The sequence below is a fragment of the Eurytemora carolleeae genome, unplaced genomic scaffold (genome assembly GCF_000591075.1).
Source record: "Eurytemora carolleeae unplaced genomic scaffold, Eaff_2.0 scaffold644, whole genome shotgun sequence".
Classification (NCBI taxonomy): Eukaryota; Metazoa; Arthropoda; class Copepoda; order Calanoida; family Temoridae; genus Eurytemora; species Eurytemora carolleeae.
In genome coordinates this window covers 81,601-99,969 of record NW_019396531.1, presented here as the reverse complement: position 1 = coordinate 99,969, position 18,369 = coordinate 81,601, and the positions used below count along the sequence as shown (strand labels likewise).

General features: G+C 30.6%; 1 protein-coding gene across 1 annotated transcript in view; it reads left to right on the top strand.

Annotated features, from left to right (window-relative positions):
• The window catches only part of LOC111704951 (FMRFamide receptor), a 28,441-nt gene extending 10,354 nt beyond the window's left edge, over positions 1–18,087 (top strand). Inside the window, exons 5-15 of the mRNA XM_023477351.1 lie at positions 67–122; positions 1,691–1,761; positions 2,927–3,047; positions 3,606–3,718; positions 4,511–4,603; positions 4,935–5,036; positions 6,521–6,568; positions 10,924–10,991; positions 13,106–13,187; positions 14,586–14,628; positions 16,581–18,087. Coding sequence (XP_023333119.1) covers positions 67–122; positions 1,691–1,761; positions 2,927–3,047; positions 3,606–3,718; positions 4,511–4,603; positions 4,935–5,036; positions 6,521–6,568; positions 10,924–10,991; positions 13,106–13,187; positions 14,586–14,628; positions 16,581–16,703 — 920 coding nt within the window. The 3' untranslated portion in view covers positions 16,704–18,087. The remainder of the gene's footprint in view (positions 1–66; positions 123–1,690; positions 1,762–2,926; positions 3,048–3,605; positions 3,719–4,510; positions 4,604–4,934; positions 5,037–6,520; positions 6,569–10,923; positions 10,992–13,105; positions 13,188–14,585; positions 14,629–16,580) is intronic.
• The last annotated feature ends 282 nt before the right edge of the window (positions 18,088–18,369 follow it).

Below are 18,369 nucleotides of genomic sequence, written 5' to 3'. Positions count from 1 at the left end.
CATAAGAAGCATTAGTACATTATACTTTTTTGAATTGGCAACTTTTTTCACGAAATCTTTTTTTAGTGTTCTCCTGGCCGATAGATTTTGATAGTGAAGTGTACGCGATCTTCTTCCCCCGGGTAATTTTTATTAATCTTTCTTAAACAAATAATTTTAAAATTTGGTTTGTAAATTAATAGTTTTGGAACCCAGCTTTGTCTGGAAATATAAGCTCTAAAACAGTCAAGTCTTGGTTTCTTACTCCAACCCCTCCAGATCTGTCACCTTCCCTCGCAAAGTTCAGTACCTGCACATTCCCGTGATTCTACCGAGTTTTCCAATCAAAATTTGTGGAAAATCGTTTATTGGGTTCCTGAGCAATGATCTGACATACAAACAAAGAAACAAACAGAGATTATCTATAACTCTATATATACTAGCTTGCTAACCAAGCTAAACCAAATCTAAAGACATAGGGACATTGGGACCAAAATGGCCACTCGTTCAGTTCTAACGAGTTATTAAAAATTTGAGTGAAATCAGTCAAGTAGTACATGAGTTATGATCGGACATACAAACAGGCAAACAGAGATTACNAAAATGGCCACTCGTTCAGTTCTAACGAGTTATTAAAATTTTGAGTGAAATCAGTCAAGTAGTACATGAGTTATGATCGGACATACAAACAGGCAAACAGAGATTACAACTTTATATTTATAAATAACTAATTAATCCTTTCATTGGAAGATTTTCTTTTCGTCTAAAACTATCCGATATCTAAGAAAATAGAAAAATATTTTCTATAAGAAATCTATAAATATATAATACCTTAATTCAAATAATCTCTTTCGGAACATATTTTCTTTAAACCGTATCAGCAGTGCTTCTTTTTCTGATCGGTTTTATTGTTAATTCCATTTAATTTCAAGATGAGTTAGAAAATGGTATCTGCAACTCCTTTCAGGCGTTTTTTTCTTGCTAATTTTATCAAATTTTTAAAGTTGCAAAATCCAAAAATTTTGCAGACAAGGTTTTATTAAATCTAAAATCAATGTTGATTTCATGCTAAAATAATATATATCACGCCAAAATAAACTAAATTCCACGTAAGATTGAAATATTTTTTTTTTCTCGCATAACTTCACTTATTGTTATTGAAGAGCTATTGAGAAGAAAAAAATGTTAATGCTGTTATGTCACCAAATAAATTTGCCTTTCTCATGCTTGTGCGTAAAATCATACTTGAGGATCAACGAGGTCACAAAGTCATACCAGCAAGTTCAAATTGAATTTGACCTTCTCCTACAGTGATATTGTCTAATATAGGAAATGGTAATGTTTTGGTGTCTCTGCTAAATCAATATATTTAGAACTATCAAATCATTCTCTTTCCAAAGTGTTAATTGCAACAATGAGATTTCCACAACACTGTTTAATCTGAAAACTCAATTCAATTCAATTTTCTTAATTGTTAAGTTTTGTCAAGTATATACTTCGTAAATTGTAAACTTGGGCAACTGCCTATAGCTTCTGAAATTGGTTTTTATAAAAAGACTCTAAATTAAATTGTGGAAAAGAAAGACAAATTGAAAAACTATATTATGCATCTGATGTAGTTATAAAATAAATAGTTTTACAATGTAGCTTGAATATCAACTTATTAGATCATTTACCTATTCCACAGTTTGATGGGTCTCTCTGTATCTAGGTGTTCTATCCGCTCAACAACATCTCCATGACGTTGTCTATCTTCCTCGTCATGGTCATCACACACGAGAGGTGAGCGAAACAGTTTAAAGGGACTGTAAGCGTAATTTCGAGCCAAGATGGCAATGCCACGCACCTCTGACCCTTTAGTAAAAGTAAATTCAACCTAAAGTCTGACCGCGGCAACCTTGTTGCACCGGCTAGTCCTGTCCATAGAGCTAGGTACAGTACAAACTGGGACCGGAAAGGTTGACCCGGCTCGGAAATTCAAATGTACTCTTGGTCTCCCATTCAAGGTTTTCATTTTTTCATTTTTTTGTTACTTTCTACATCTCTAGGAACATCTACAATGTTTGAAATAATCTATATAATAAACTCATGTATTTATATTTGTATATATATATATTTATTTAGCTAAAGCTGGTCAAATGGCTGGACCAAATTGGCTGAAATTTTGTGATACGTACTAAATTTTCCAGCGAACGAAACGTTTCGCGAAAAAGTGTGAAAATTTTCAGTCGCATTTCGCAAACTTTCCCGCAAAATTTCCCTCGCAAAAATGTGAAATGAGGAAATTTCGCGAAAATATTTTTGCAAAATGCGAAATGCGAAAATAATTTCGTGATGCGACAATTTTGTGAAACCCATGAGTTTTATAGTTGCAACAATTAATTGTTTAAAAGAATCTGTGGAATTTTCTGCTCTGATAGCTCAAAATTTTAAGTTTTATTATGTCATATAAATAATTTCTCTTCCTTTACTTTAAAAAATGTTTGATTAAGAGAATTTTGATTTCACTAGCTGTCTTTTCAAGATTCTGTCTGTCTGTCCACAATACATACGTTCAATCGTAATTATTTTTTCGCGAAATTTTCTCATTACTTTTTCACCAAATTTTCGCATTTTCTATTTCGCGAAAATTTCGCATTTTTTCGTGAAACAGATTGGAGCGAAATTTCGGGAAAAAAGCGAAAATTTTCGCATCTTGTGCGATCGAACGAAATGCGAAAATGAAGCGAAATGGTCGCGGAAAATGCGAAATTTTCCCAAACGATTTTTTCTTTTCGTTGGAAACCCTAATACGTACCCGAGGAGTAACATAGGCCAAAAAAATCTGATTTTTTTCTTTAAAAATTTGATTTTTTACTACAAAGTTCGTTTTTTTAGATTCCACGTGCAACGCCGGGCACCCCAGCTAGTATGATTTATTTTTTAACTTTCTATTTTTATGTTATAGGTATATAGCAGTGTGTCACCCTCATGCCTACAGGCAAAACGAGGCGGAAGGTGGGGGAACCCGTGTACTCATCTGTACATGTATAGTTCTCATACCAGCAATCATCATTAACATTCCAAAGGTTTTTTTTTAATATTTCTTCTCTGTAAATATTTTTCTTTTCCATTTTTTACGCAGAATTTATAGAATTTATACCGCGTTTTAAATTTGAGAGGTGGCGATTAAAAATGGTTGGTTCCACTTAAAATTATATTCAGTGTTTCGAGATTTGAGCTGGTACTCAATTGAAACCGGCTTTTGGCGGTTCAGGGACAGTGTCGGTTTAAATTCTTTAAATTCGGCCTCTCGAATTAATTTTAACAACAACAACATTTGTTTAATAAAATCGCAATATAGTTTATAACTTAAACTAATAAATGCACATAGAAAAAGTTGTGCAATTCAAGCAAAAAAGCTCTAAACAATATAATACAAATAATTCATTCAATTTCGATATTTTGCTAGAAATAAAAATGAAGTCAAAATTAAAAAATTATCATCTTAACCCCACATTTTGCTTGAAATAAAAATTAAGTCAAAATTAAACCATTATCATCCCCGAATTTAAATAATCAATACCCAGTTTTTAAATAACCAGGACCCTGAACGACAGAAATTTATCCAAGATATTTTATTTAAGTTTTTCGAGACAGAGTTGACTTTTGAGGACAGTGTTGACAATGAAGGACTCTTTAACAACTACACAGTCTCGTACGATGTTACAGATCTGAGGAAGAATCCAAACTATATCAGGTATAACAACATGGATTAGCAACAATATAGATAGAACACTAGATGTCATCTTTTCAAAAATTTTATAAATGTTTCCATGAAATATGAATGCCTATCGAATCTTCATTTTTTATGTCACATGTTTTCAAAGTCAAACTCTAAAAATAGATTTGATATTTACAGTCTCTATTATTGTATAACATTTATTTGAAATAGAAGTTTTAATGTTTTATTTCAAATTAAATAACTAAGCTGGGAGAGCTAGGGATGTAGATTTAAAGTGTGCTAGATATTTTATCAGCTTTTTCTTAAGAACAAAATTCCTGATGAGAAAGTGGACCATATATTTTTTTGCTCACTTTTCCCCCATAAAAGAAATCAATATACAGTGAGAACCAATTAACTCTGGAATATAAAGACGACTCTTAGACTTAAGTCAATATGAGGCACACCAATTGTGCAGCGTAAACAGGCCCATTTTACTACAATAATATAATGAAAACGACTTTTTATCTAAGTCTTAACTGTTAAAAAACTTTTTTAGAATTGGAAGTAATTCAAGAGAACCTTTTTTAGTTTCTCGTTGTTTCCAACTTTTTGTGTATTTATGCTGTTTAAAAGCCTAATATAAACTAAAATTGAAATCGAAAGTCGTCTTCGTTACATTGATATAATCGCCCACCACAGTGGATAAGTGATCTAGTAACTTACTAGTAAAACTTTTTGCTCAGTAACACTATAGCTCACTCGAGTATTGCTTTGATGTCGTCTTACCTTTCCATAGTTTTCTGGTTACCACTGAAAATTGTTTAGATTTTATGTAAACTGGTGTCTTCTCGTTTTCACTGGTATCATTCCTCTTGCTTTCCTCCTCTTCTTCAACTACAAAATCTTCCAAGGAATTCGGTGAGTTTAAATAATTAGTAATTTTATATTTTAATATAGCTCAAGTACCCGGTGATGCCCGTGGAATTATCTAAATCGAATTTAAATCATTTTTTGATTTTTGAAAAAAAAATTATGTTTTTTTTAAAGAAGGAAAATTTTTGAATTTTTTTAGCCTATATTACCCCCAGGCCCCAGGGTAGTCAAGGGTTCCCTTAAAAAATTGCAGCCCGTTTGGTCCAGCCGTTTGGCCAGCTATAGCTAACATGTATACAGGCAAAAATAAACGAGCGAAGAGTTTTATTACATAGATTTCAAGATTTAGATTTTTTTGAATACTTTTTACTTTCAGTTACACCCACGCTCGCTGCCGTAAATCTCGCTCTGGAGAGATAAACTTGGCCGCCATCTTGGTCTGTATTGTAGTCGTCTTTGTAGTCTGCAATCTGCTCAGGTGACATTATGAGTTTTAAACGTTGACCGCGAAATGGTATAGTCGGTATAACATCATACATCACGAACATATATGATAAAGATAGATAGCTTTATTTATGATCATGAATTGTTTGCCAAGAGTCATGTATAATTATGAAATCGAATTATTTAATTTAAGGAATTTTTCTTGCAACTTAAAATATTTTATAAATCAATTCATATATTATCAAATTATTACCTTTGTTTCCTGTTTGGTCTTTTTGAATTGAATTAGATTTAATTTTAAATCTCAATCTAATATAAAAATAAGCTAATTCATCTTGCATATTTGAAACACATTTTTACTTTAAATTTTCAATTGTTAAAATAAATTTCTTGATTTATTACATGTGCAAAATTCTAGACGTTGATTTGTTTGTTTATTTATTAAAAAAGACAAATTAATTAAAGAATTGTTTTAAATATTTTGCCTTTCAAAATAAATAAACATCTTTTTAGACAAACAAATCAACATGATTACAATGTTACAGAGAATATTAAGCAATGTTTAATGATTTTTTAAAGTTTAATTTTCTTGTATCGTGTGTTATTGGAAGTATTAAAGGTTATTTCAAAATAATCTAATATGTCGTTGATCTATTTAATCGTAAATTTTACAATTTTAACACTAAAAAGCTTTCACTCGTGAATTTTCAAAAAATATTGAAAATTAAAATTTTTCTTGGATTTCTTTTCCAAATGTTGACCAGCCATAAATCTTACCTGGGTCAAGTGAGGACCTACAAACGTTTGAGCCCAAGAGATCCAGTCTTTTTTGGACTTTTATAGGATACTAGCTGAATTGCACTGCGTTGCCCGTGGAATTAAAAAACGTAATTTTGAAAAAAAAATCAAATTTTACAGAAAAAAAGAAATTTCGAATTTTTTGTCCTATGCTACCCCTCAGCCCATTCGGCCCAGCCGTTTGGCCAGCTATAGCTGACATATATATAGTATTTTCAACTTTTTCAGTTTAAATATACATTTTAGATGTTTAAATATATATTTCTTCCAAGACAAAATGTTTCATGGGGTCTAACCCAATCATCAGTTGGAATAAATATATATATATATATATATAGGACCGAAGAGCTTTATTATATAGCAGAGTTTCAAGCGAACAAAAACTTTCGCGAAAAAGTGAAAACTCTTTTATTCGTATTTCACAAGCAATTTTTCGCGAAATTTTGCATTTTTTCGCGCAAACCATATCTTTTTTGTAGCTGCAAAAATGAATTGCGCACAATACATTTGAAATTCTTTATTCTCTGAGCGAGCTCAGCATTCAATGTTTTATTATATCATAATTAATATTTTTGCTCCGTATTTTTTTCGAAAAATGTTCGCATTTTTCGCGAGCGAGCGAGAATGTGAAATTTAGCGAATTTATTTTACCCTTTTCGTTGGAAACCCTAATTTGATACACGAGCGTATGCAGATAGTTTGATCATTATATTATTACAGGGTTGTTCTGAACGTGTTTGAATTGTTCTGGTTGGATAACATATTCAGGTAGTTAATGCAGATTCAGTGAGAATCAGAAACTACGGAATACGAAGTTGACGTTTAGACTCTATTTATAGCATAAATAGTCCACTGAACAAGAGACACAGCTATTGTGCAATGTAAACAGACGCATATTGCTCAATAAGTAATATGATAACTTGCTAGTAAAGCTATTTGCTTTGTAACAACATCAAATTCACTTCAGTTGTGCTTTATTGTCGTCTTCCTATTCTACAGTTTTCCGGTTTGTACTGGTACCGTATATTTCGGTCAGGTTAGTGCGCCACGTCAAACTAAAGTAAAGTGCACTCAGATTGCAATATTACTTATTTGCAATCATAACTCCTCTTACTTTAAAGCTATTGAGCAGAACAACAAAGTTTTGAATTTCTTCAAAATATAGAAATATTGTCTAACAAATAACTCTCAGGCTAATATTGTTCTCTATAGTGTCAGTTTTCACAGGATATTGTTTTTTTTAACCTATGGGAAGTGATCGTGCAAGGCCCGTGCAGATCGCAAAAAAGTCTACAAAGCTCAAAAAAATATTTCTTAAATTTATCATGACATATATCATTTTCTTCGTAATTGTCTAAACAGATTAAATCTATTAAATTTTTTTTTAATTTCAAAAATTGACTGGGTTAGGTTAAGAAAACCTCCAAAAAATGTACTTTTCTGTAAAACTAGCATTCTTGACGTGTTTTTAGCCTGAGAGTTATTTGTGGAGAAAGTCGGACTGAAAAATGGGGCACTCTATCATTCATTCATTAAATTTTCTTTTATTTTATTTCTTCTAGCGTTTCTTTTTAATTTTATAGCTTTTTCTACAGTCATAATCAGAAATACCTGGAATTAATTGACAGGTTATCAGGCGACTTTACATATATAGAACTCTGGACATTTCAAATGCTCAAAAAAAGCATTTTGGAAATGGCAGGACTAGGGCTATTTTGTGATTATCATTTCTTCAATTATATTGATTAGGTGTCTTTCTATTAGAACTGTAGACACTCCATGTTGTTTATGTCCGAAAAATTGCTCCATTTTTTTCAAATTCGTTAGAAAGAGTTCGTAAAATATTTAAAGTATCTATTTAGAAAAAGAAAATATTTAAAGTATCTTTTTAGAAAAAGAAAATATTTAAAGTATCTTTTTAGAAAAAGAAAATATTTAAAGTATCTTTTTAGAAAAATAAAATATTTAAAGTATCTATTTAGAAAAAGAAAATATTTAAAGGATCTATTTAGAAAATAGAATATTTAAAGTATCTATTTAGAAAAATAAAATATTTAAAGTATCTATTTAGAAAAAGAAAATCTTTAAAGTATCTATTTAGAAAAAGAAAATATTTAAAGTATCTATTTAGAAAATAGAATATTTAAAGTATCTATTAAGAAAAAGAAAAAGTTTCCTCTCTATTTCAAATAATTGAAGGATTACAGAAACTATTTTTAAAATAAAATATTTAAAGTATCTATTTAGAAAAAGAAAAAGTTTCCTCTCTATTTCAAATAATTGAAGGATTACAGAAACTATTTTTTTAACTAGAAAACTTTCAGCGATTAAACACAGCAAATGAAGATTTTCCGACAGTTTGTTCTACAACTGTTAAAAGAATACTTTTTTCAGGATTAAACTTGATTTACATACAGAGTGTCTCAAAAAACATGGAGTAAGGGTCTAAAGACTCGTTTTCAATCGGATTTTCAAGATTGAGACAATATTTAATACCAATTAAAGATATTAGTAATGGTCTTAAAAATGTAGACCTTTATTTCCAGTTTTTTAGACACCCTGTATATATTATAAATAATAAATATTCGTTATAATAACATTTTAGACACCCTGTATATATTATAAATAATAAATATTCGTTATAATAACATTTTAAAGGAATAAATGATATATATATATATATATATATAGGACCGAAGAGCTTTATTATATAGCAGAGTTTCAAGCGAACAAAAACTTTCGCGAAAAAGTGAAAACTCTTTTATCAAACATTTTCTAACTAGGTCTTGCTATTTCACCAAGATCCAGACTGTATTGAAAATTTGAATACGTTTTCAAGACTGGGTCGACTTTAAAGTGTCGCAACACCTCGGACTTTGATTTTACCTGATTAATTTAATTATTTTTTGTAGCTCTAGACATTTTTTAGCCCAATATAGACATATACTTTTTGTAGCCATATATAGACATGTACATTTTGTAGCTCTATATAGACATATACATTTTGTAGCCATATATAGACATGTACATTTTGTAGCTCTATATAGACATATACATTTTGTAGCCATATATAGACATGTACATTTTGTACCTCTATATAGACATATACATTTTGTAGCTCTATATAGACATATACATTTTGTAGCCCAATATAGACATGAACATATTTTGTAGCCATAGACATGTACATTTTGTGGCTCTATTATAGACATATACATTTTGTAGCTCTATATAGACATGTACATTTTGTAGCTCTATTATAGACATATACATTTTGTAGCTCTATATAGACATGCACATTTTGTAGCTCTATACAGACATGTACATTTTGTAGCTCTATATACACATGTACATTTGTAGCTCTATATAGACATGAACATTTTGTAGCCCTATTTAGACATAATTTTGTAGCCCTATATAGACATGTACATTTTGTAGCCATATATAGACATGTACATTTTGTAGCTCTATATAGACATGTACATTTTGTAGCCATATATAGACATGTTCTATATAGACATATACATTTTGTAGCCCAATATAGACATGAACATTTTGTAGCCATAAACATGTACATTTTGTAGCTCTATATAGACATATACATTTTGTAGCCCAATATAGACATGAACATTTTGTAGCCATAAACATGTACATTTTGTAGCTCTATATAGACATGAACATTTTGTAGCCCTATTTAGACATTGTTTTGTAGCCCTATATAGACATGTACATTTTGTAGCTCTATATAGACATATACATTTTGTAGCTCTATATAGACATGAACATTTTGTAGCTCTATATAGACATGCACATTTTGTAGCTCTATATAGACATGTACATTTTGTAGCTCTATATACACATGTACATTTTGTAGCGCTATATATACATGAACATTTTGTAGCCCTATTTAGACATGATTTTGTAGCCCTATATAGACATATACATTTTGTAGCCCTATAGAGACATGTACATTTTTTAGCTCTATTTAGACATGTACATTTTGTAGCCCTATATAGACATGTACGTTTATCAGCCCTATATAGACATGTACATTTTGTAGCTCTATATAGACATGTACATTTCGTAGCCCTATATATACATGTACATTTTGTAGCTCTATATAGACATGAACATTTTGTAGCCCTATATAGACATTTTGTAGCCCTATATAGACATGTACATTTTGTAGCCATATATAGACATGTACATTTTGTAGCTCTATATAGACATGTACATTTTGTAGCCATATATAGACATGTACATTTTGTAGCTCTATATAGACATATACATTTTGTAGCCCAATATAGACATGAACATTTTCTATATAGACATGAACATTTTGTAGCCCTATATAGACATGAACATTTTGTAGCTCTATATAGACATGAACATTTTGTAGCCCTATATAGACATGTACATTTTGTAGCTCTATATAGACATGAACATTTTGTAGCTCTACATAGACATGTACATTTTGTAGCTCTATATAGACATGTACATTTTGTAGCCCTATATAGACATGTACATTTTGTAGCCCTATATAGACATGAACATTTTGTAGCTCTATATAGACATGTACATTTTATAGCCCTATATAGACATGTACATTTTGTAGCCCTATATAGACATGTACATTTTGTAGCCCTATATAGACATGTACATTTTGTAGCCCTATATAGGCGTGAACATTTTGTAGCCCTATATAGACATGAACATTTTGTAGCTCTATATAGACATGAACATTTTGTAGCTCTATATATACATGTACATTTTGTAGCCATATATAGACATGTACATTTTGTAGCTCTATATAGACATGTACATTTTGTAACCCTATAGAGATATCAATGCTTTTGATTTTAAACTGTGTATTTTCATTTGCGGGTTTTCTGCAGAAGGGACTTACACAGTTCTTGCTTTTAAGAAGCCAAGGAGAAAATCAAAGAAACAAAATATTTTGTGGACACTCATGGGTATAGCCTGGGGGTGACAAAGGTTAAACAAATTTTTTTGTTTTTTTTATTATTTTTTTTCTAAATTTGTTAGTATTTAAAAAGAATTCCACGGGCAACGCCGGGCCCTTCAGATAGTTTCATTAACCTATTTTTATTATTTTTATTTAGATGTGGAGATGAATTCATGCACGCTGCTTGGTTTCACTGCCTCAACAGTATCAGCCATCTTCTTCTAGGTCAATAATTTATTTAAAAATAGGATTAGGAAAAAAAGTTTTCCGACAGAAATTTTCTGGATTTCTGATAATTTTCTTTGATCGTAAAAGGACCGATTTACATCTTTTTATAAAACATATCAATCAGATAAAATACCGGCAACCATCCCTTAAATAATTTCACTGTGCACAGGGTGCTAGTCTTTTAACCCCATCTATGTACAGCCTGGCGATGGGAGGGTGGCATAGTATTTAGATTTGCAGATTTAATCACAAAATAATTATGGTCTATTTTAGCTTTTTTAACACGTACCACCGGCCTTTTTACCCTCCTGTGTCCTACCCGTTGCATTAAAAAAAGTTTTTAAAAAATTCTTTAACTTATTATTTCTTAAAAGAAAGAAAAAATTAGGTGATAGTGCATGTGAAAAATGATAGTGCTAGGTCAAAACAAAAAAGGGTTTACATAAAAAATTTAAATAAATGAGCTGAATACTCAACAAATATATGTGCAACCTACAAGTGATATTTTCTAACTGTGTCTGTTCGATTAAAGAATTCATGGTCGATAGTTCCTTGCCCACTGTGATTAAAGGGTTTCAAGCTCGCAAGCAAAAATCTATAAGAATTTTGCAAATTACTTCTTAACACCAAGCTAAGAGCAAGTGCTTTATAAAATAAAATGTACATATAAAAGACTACAGAAAAGCATTATTGAGTTAGAGTGGTAAAATCACAGTCGAAAGGCGTTGCGACACTTCAAAGTCGACCCTGTCTTAAAAAATTGATGATATTTTTATAGGCAGGCTTAATCTATGCGTACCTTAAAGGCAAAAAAATATATATAATGTTAAGTTGAGAAAAGTGTACTATTGACCCTTTCTCCATTTTCTTTTTAAAATGAAATATTTCATTAACGTAAAAAATAGTGAAAGATGTGAGGATCTAAGGATTTAACATTTAGGGTCAGTAATCAGGTTGAAGTCTCATTCATCTTCTATATATATATACTTTGCTTGTCTGTCTGTCCAAACGGCTGAACAGGTCGGGCCCAAATTTTGTGTGGGACCTCACATGACCACATGGCAAGGTTTATGGATGATTAAAATTTCAAAGCTTAGCCTACAACAAAATTCATTAAATTTTGAAAATCCACGACATTTAAAAAAAAAATTCGTGAACTTTTTTTTGGTTCTGGTTTTACAATGTATTCAAAGAGAAAATGTTTACAATTGAAATAGAAGATAGGCACGAAGCTCCTTAAATCCTAGTGCATGTAAATTCTATATGCATACATTAATTATGTCTTGAGATATGAGTCATGACTGATATCTCGATAAAAATATTCAGGGCTCATTTAGAGTTTATACCAGTCACTTTCTCCATAGCGACTATACTAATCATAAAGACGACTTGATAAAGACGACTTTTATTCAATTTTATTGATTAGACATAAACATGGAATCAAAGCGAAGCTGTAAATTAACAGCTTCTCTTTGCTTACTTGTAATTTGAAAAAAGCTTGCAGGAAATCAAAACTTAAATAGAAAATTCGTCTTTGTTGTATTGATATAAACGCCGACCATTGTAATAATTATATGTTAGCTAAAGCTGGCCAAACGGCTGAACCAAATTGGCTAATAAATGCTAAAAAAAATAATTTTTTTTTCAAAATTTTAAATCTTTTTTTAAAGAAATTCCACGGGCACTTCAGCCGTATCTATTTAATAAAGACCTTCGCTCATCTATACCATACAGTGATAACCAAAAAAGTCTGAAATAGGGAAACAACTTTTAGAATCAATGAGCATGAGACACATTAATTGTGCAATCTAAACAGGCCCATTTAGCAAAATTAGTGATTAAATAAGTGTCTACCCTAGATAAATCTATGGTGTCTAGTAAAACTATTTGCTTTGTAACAACATAAAATGAACTTCCTATTACATTGTTTTCTGGTTATCACTGTATATATATTTATTTATATATATATTTTAGCTGTCCTTTTTTGCATTTTTTAGCTTTATTTTATTTGATCGTAATAATTATTTTAATTTGTGATATCCTATATGTTTATTTAAAATAATTGATTGGTTTACTATTCATTGATTAATTTATTTATTGATTTATTTTAGTGTTGAACTCTTCTTCAAACTTCCTGATCTACTGCAGTCTTGGAACTAATTTTAAGTTAGTTCTTAGGAAGGTCTTTAACAGGTAAACCTTCTATCTATCTATCTACCTATCTATATATTTATTAATCGATTTATCTATCCATCTATCTATTTATCTATTTATATATCTATCTATCTATCTATCTATCTATCTATCTATCTATCTATTTATCTATTTATATATCTACCTATCTATCTACCTATCTATCTATTTATTAATCGATTTATCTATCTATCTATACATAAATGTAAGAAGAAAAGGAATTAAGTCTCTGGCACTAACTCTGATTTTCTGATCTCTATATCTGAGCCACCCAATTAGCCACCCTGTTAGATCTAAAAATCTAAGTTTGAAATGTCACAGGATTACTCCATCAGGTTGCAAATATAAAGGCATTAAAATATTTAATATTGTGGCAAAGACTCGGTTCCTTTGGAATAAATACAGCAGTCCCCATACTTGTTAACCTGAACATACCTAGATATTACGTTGTACATTGTCTGTAAATCTAAATGCGCTTGTAAATAGCTACGTCTGTATATAACTCTGTCTAATCCATATTGTGATTAGTTTAACTACGTTATATATAACAATGCATAACTTGTAATTACGTCTGTTAATACTTAATCTTTAATGTGCAATCCAAATATAGTTAGTTGTTATAGAGACTCAGCTTTGATTACTGCGAGAGGTTCTTGTTGAATTATACGAGTTGAGATTGTGCCCAATGGTTTGGCATTGATCGATTACTAGCTTGTGTCCATGTTGACATCGATAGGTGTTGAGATCGTGCCCATTGGTTTGACATTGATCAATAACTAGCTAGTGTCTGGTTGACATCGATAGCTCATGAGATCGTGCCCATTGGTTTGGCATTGATCGATTACTAGCTTGTGTCCATGTTGACATCGATAGGTGTTGAGATCGTGCCCATTGGTTTGACATTGATCAATAACTAGCTAGTGTCTGGTTGACATCGATAGCTCATGAGATCGTGCCCATTGGTTTGGCATTGATCATTACTAGCTTGTGTCCATGTTGACATCGATAGGTGTTGAGATCGTGCCCATTGGTTTGACATTGATCAATAACTAGCTAGTGTCTGGTTGACATTGACAGCTGTCTAGATTGAGTCCAGGTTTAGACATTGACAGCAAAGTGAAACTGAGTTGTACCTGGATAGATACGAGTTTGAGGAACCGTTATGGAGTAGGGCATTTACTAAACCTTTGCTTTGTTTTGCACAACATTATGATTATTTTAAAGGAATCATTTTACAGGTCGGGAAATATTAAGACATGAATAACAAATGCAAAAATATTTTGATTAATGTAGGAAAAGTCTAGTCAAATTACTACTACTAATAAAACCAACTAGTTTTTAACAATTTACCTTGTCTAGAGGAAAAGTATATCAATTGTTTATTGTTATAATATTTAGGATTTGTCGAGTAAAGGAGAGGACAAATCTTGAAACTAAGCAGGTCAAATTTAGTAATTTACATCAGCCATTATTTAGCATACTAAGCGCCCGTCTTCTATTTCCCCTTTAAATTGTTAAAAATAAAATTCTGAGCATCCATAAACCTTCCATATATATATTTATATATATATATATATATCTGTATACTAGATCAAATATGAAAGAAAAAAACTAACTAACTTTAAAAGATGAACTGATTGCATTCAGATAGGTAGAAATATTGAATTGTTCATTTAAAAATGACAATTTACGATTAAGATACTAAATACTAAAAACAACGATGAAAAAAAACTCTATTTTAAATCTAACAATCAATTACTTCTTTTTGAAGGGAAGTGAAATCTCAAAATTGAATTTACTGACATTTTCTTGACAAATTACTTAAGATATAATTTAATCAGGATTAAAGTGGTTCTCTCAACAAGAAATTAACCATGTCTACTGTAATTTCCCCTGAAAGAGATTATTTACCAATTAAAAGTGCTAAGAGCAACAAAATAAATAAACGAAGAATTTTCGATTCCTCAAAGATGCCTCTAATTACCTTAATGATAGATTTGAATTGTAAAAAGAACAATATCGATCACATAGATTAAACTTCTTCATTCAAAATAGTTTTTTTTTCTATCGTTTTCAAGCATTGATTTAAATATTAGATATTATTTACATGTTAAATAACTGAGGATTAATATAACGCTACATTACGTGCACCTTCAGACTTTTTCAAACCCTTCATTTACAACTTGTTCGTTAGTTTTTAGATATCCGTTCGTTCGGTATTAGATACCCGTTCGTTCGGCTTTAGATACCCGTTCGTTCGTGCTAAGAACTGATCGGTTCCGTTCCGTTAACGGGACTTTTAGTTCTTTTTTTAATTTTACCGTGCTCACGCCACATGGAAAGGTTTTAGCTGGTCAGAATAAAAAAAACAAATTGCCTCAAAGTTTCGTTTTTTAAACTTAATAATTCTGCGAATTTATTTTGTTCATGTTTGATAATTTAAGAAGAGAAAATGCTGCAAAGCAAAAGTTAGAAGTTAGAATCGAAGATGGGCTTAAAGTGTCCTGGAAGCCTAGTTAAATATATATGTCTCTACTAATGCTTCATTCTTTACTGAGAAATATACTTTTATAAACCCCCCCGAAAAAAAAAACAGTTTTCTTCCAGATCTTTTCTTCTCTTAAAAATATTATGTAAATCTGTTCACGATCTTGCAATCTGAAAGATAAAGATAAAAAAAAATTAAATTTTAAGTTCTATAAAATTTGTAAATTGAATTTAGATCGTGTAAAACACTTTAGATATTATATAAATATATACTAGGCTTTTAGTCTCCATCTACTAAATCAATTGTGAGAATCTTCTCTTTGTACAATATAAAACAAAAACTAAAAAAAGTTCGCGATTTAATAATATTTTTGTGTCAAAAACATTTGGACACAAATTTTTGTAATTTTGAGCATCCATGAACCTTCCCATGGATCATGGTCCCACAAAACGTCATAATAGGTTACAAACAAACAAGAAAACAAGCGAAGTATATAATTAGATAATGATAATATGAATACTGATATCTTCATCCTTTTCTAAACACTCCCTTTTCAGAGGAGAAGTTTGCGGATTTTCTTACCTATAAAGATCTTAAAATGAAAAATATTCAAACATTTTGAATTGCACAAACATGCATTTCTTTTCAAAGAACACTTTTAAAATATGTCACTCTATGCCAGTATATACAATTTCGTGATTTTAATTTGTTTGCTGTTCCAAGAAATTTTCAAATAATGTTATGTAAATACAGATATTTTTGAATTTAGTAAAATTTTTATTTTATCACTCTATGCCGGTATATACAATTTCGTGATTTTAATTTGTTTGCTGTTCCAAGAAATTTTCAAATAATGTTATGTAAATAAAGATATTTTTGAATTTAGTAAAATTTTTATTTTCTAGAATGATATGGATATGGATATTCTTGGAGTTGCAGAGCAAACTGTCCAGAATATAAACGCTATCTCAGCTGTCTCAGCTGTCTCAGCTGTTCACAGTAATGGAATAATTGAAACCTCTTTGTAAAACAAATGTTCTATGGTCCGAAGTGTAAAGGGCTGTAAACTCCGGCTCATTTCAAGAAGCGACATCGAACCCACTGTGATCTTGCCAAGCTATGATTGTTACATACAACGTGTGCTGGGTCGACTCTACACTTGGTAGTCCAGACTGGACATTACTACTCAATGCATTTATATTGCATGTTGTATAACCTGGTAGAGCTGCAAGCTGTTTAGTACACATGGAAACAATTTAAGGCAAAATCGACTAATCAAAGAATTGAAACGGTAAAGATAGTTATTTCAGATGTGTAAGCATTTTTTAGTACTGCTGTGAACCGTTGCTGGGCAATAAAGTAAACATAAGACGGATGTCACACAAAAAATCAATGAAATATTCTGGTCATAGGAAACTATTATGTGAATTAAAACAATTTTCAAAATTAAATGCTTTTAACCACCTTGAATACTAAACGACCACTGATGCATCTATTCTTGTTTACAAACACCGCCCACAGAGAACTGGTTTCAATATGTACGCAGAGAATACGCAAAAGCAGTAAACTTTCCTAGTCTTTTTACCTTGCGCTCAATGAACAATCCCATTTTAGCGAAATTTCTGTGTCTGCAGAAACAACATTTTGCACAGACATTTTCTGCACGGTGACTGGTGACTAAAAGAGTGTATGCAAGGGACAATGCTGAATTCTGTCAGGCTGACATGCTAATGCATAGAATTAACATATTTCTCACTCTGAACTAGACAGAAGGAGAAGGTAAGATTTGAGCAACATCACTGGTACGACTTTGTGATCTCGTATCTCCTCTAGTTTAGATTTAACGCACAAGTATGTGAAAAACAAACTTATTCAATTACGTACCAGATATTCAGATTTTTTGTTATTCTCAATATCTCTTTATTGAGAGAAGTTAAATCCATACTTTAGATCCAACAAACTTAAAAATTAATTTTCAACATTAAGGTTGAACATCAAGAACGGGTTAGTTTGTGTACGTATTTATGTACTGTATGGAATACAAGAGTTTTAAGTGGTGCGAAGCACTCTTACTTCTTTTTTGTTTGACTTTATTTAATGGTCTTTTTCGCAGTAAATCAATTGCTTCACAATTGTGAATGTTACATTTAATTGAAAATGTTTTCAGTCAAATAAGTTTTTCTTTATTGCATAATGTCAAAATTTAGTACACGTGAAATTGTGCACGATATAGAGCAAGAAGGGTTTTTTCTACAACTTTTTTTTATATTATCAATAATTTTTAAAAGTTTCAATCTTTTAATCAAGTAAAGACGTATGCAATGCATTTATGTCGCCTGTAAATATTCAGAGAAAAGGTAATTTAGAATTTTTCATAAACTTTCCATCTATCAAATTATAAAACTTAGAGCTCTGCCAAAGAAATTTAAACTTTAAAGGAATTTAATTTTAGTTAAGATTAAATCACTCTTTTTGTTAAAAAATTATCTAGTAAATAAGATAAGACTTTATATAAATGTAAAAATGTAAACACGTCAACAAATTTACCTTTTTACTAGAATGTTATTATGATCTAGTAAATATCAACAGACTTTATATAAATGTAAAAATGTAAACAAAACATTTCATTTAGTCAACATGTAGACATGTTAATTCTATAGTAGCTATGTAAACAGAGGTGTACGCATTTGATCA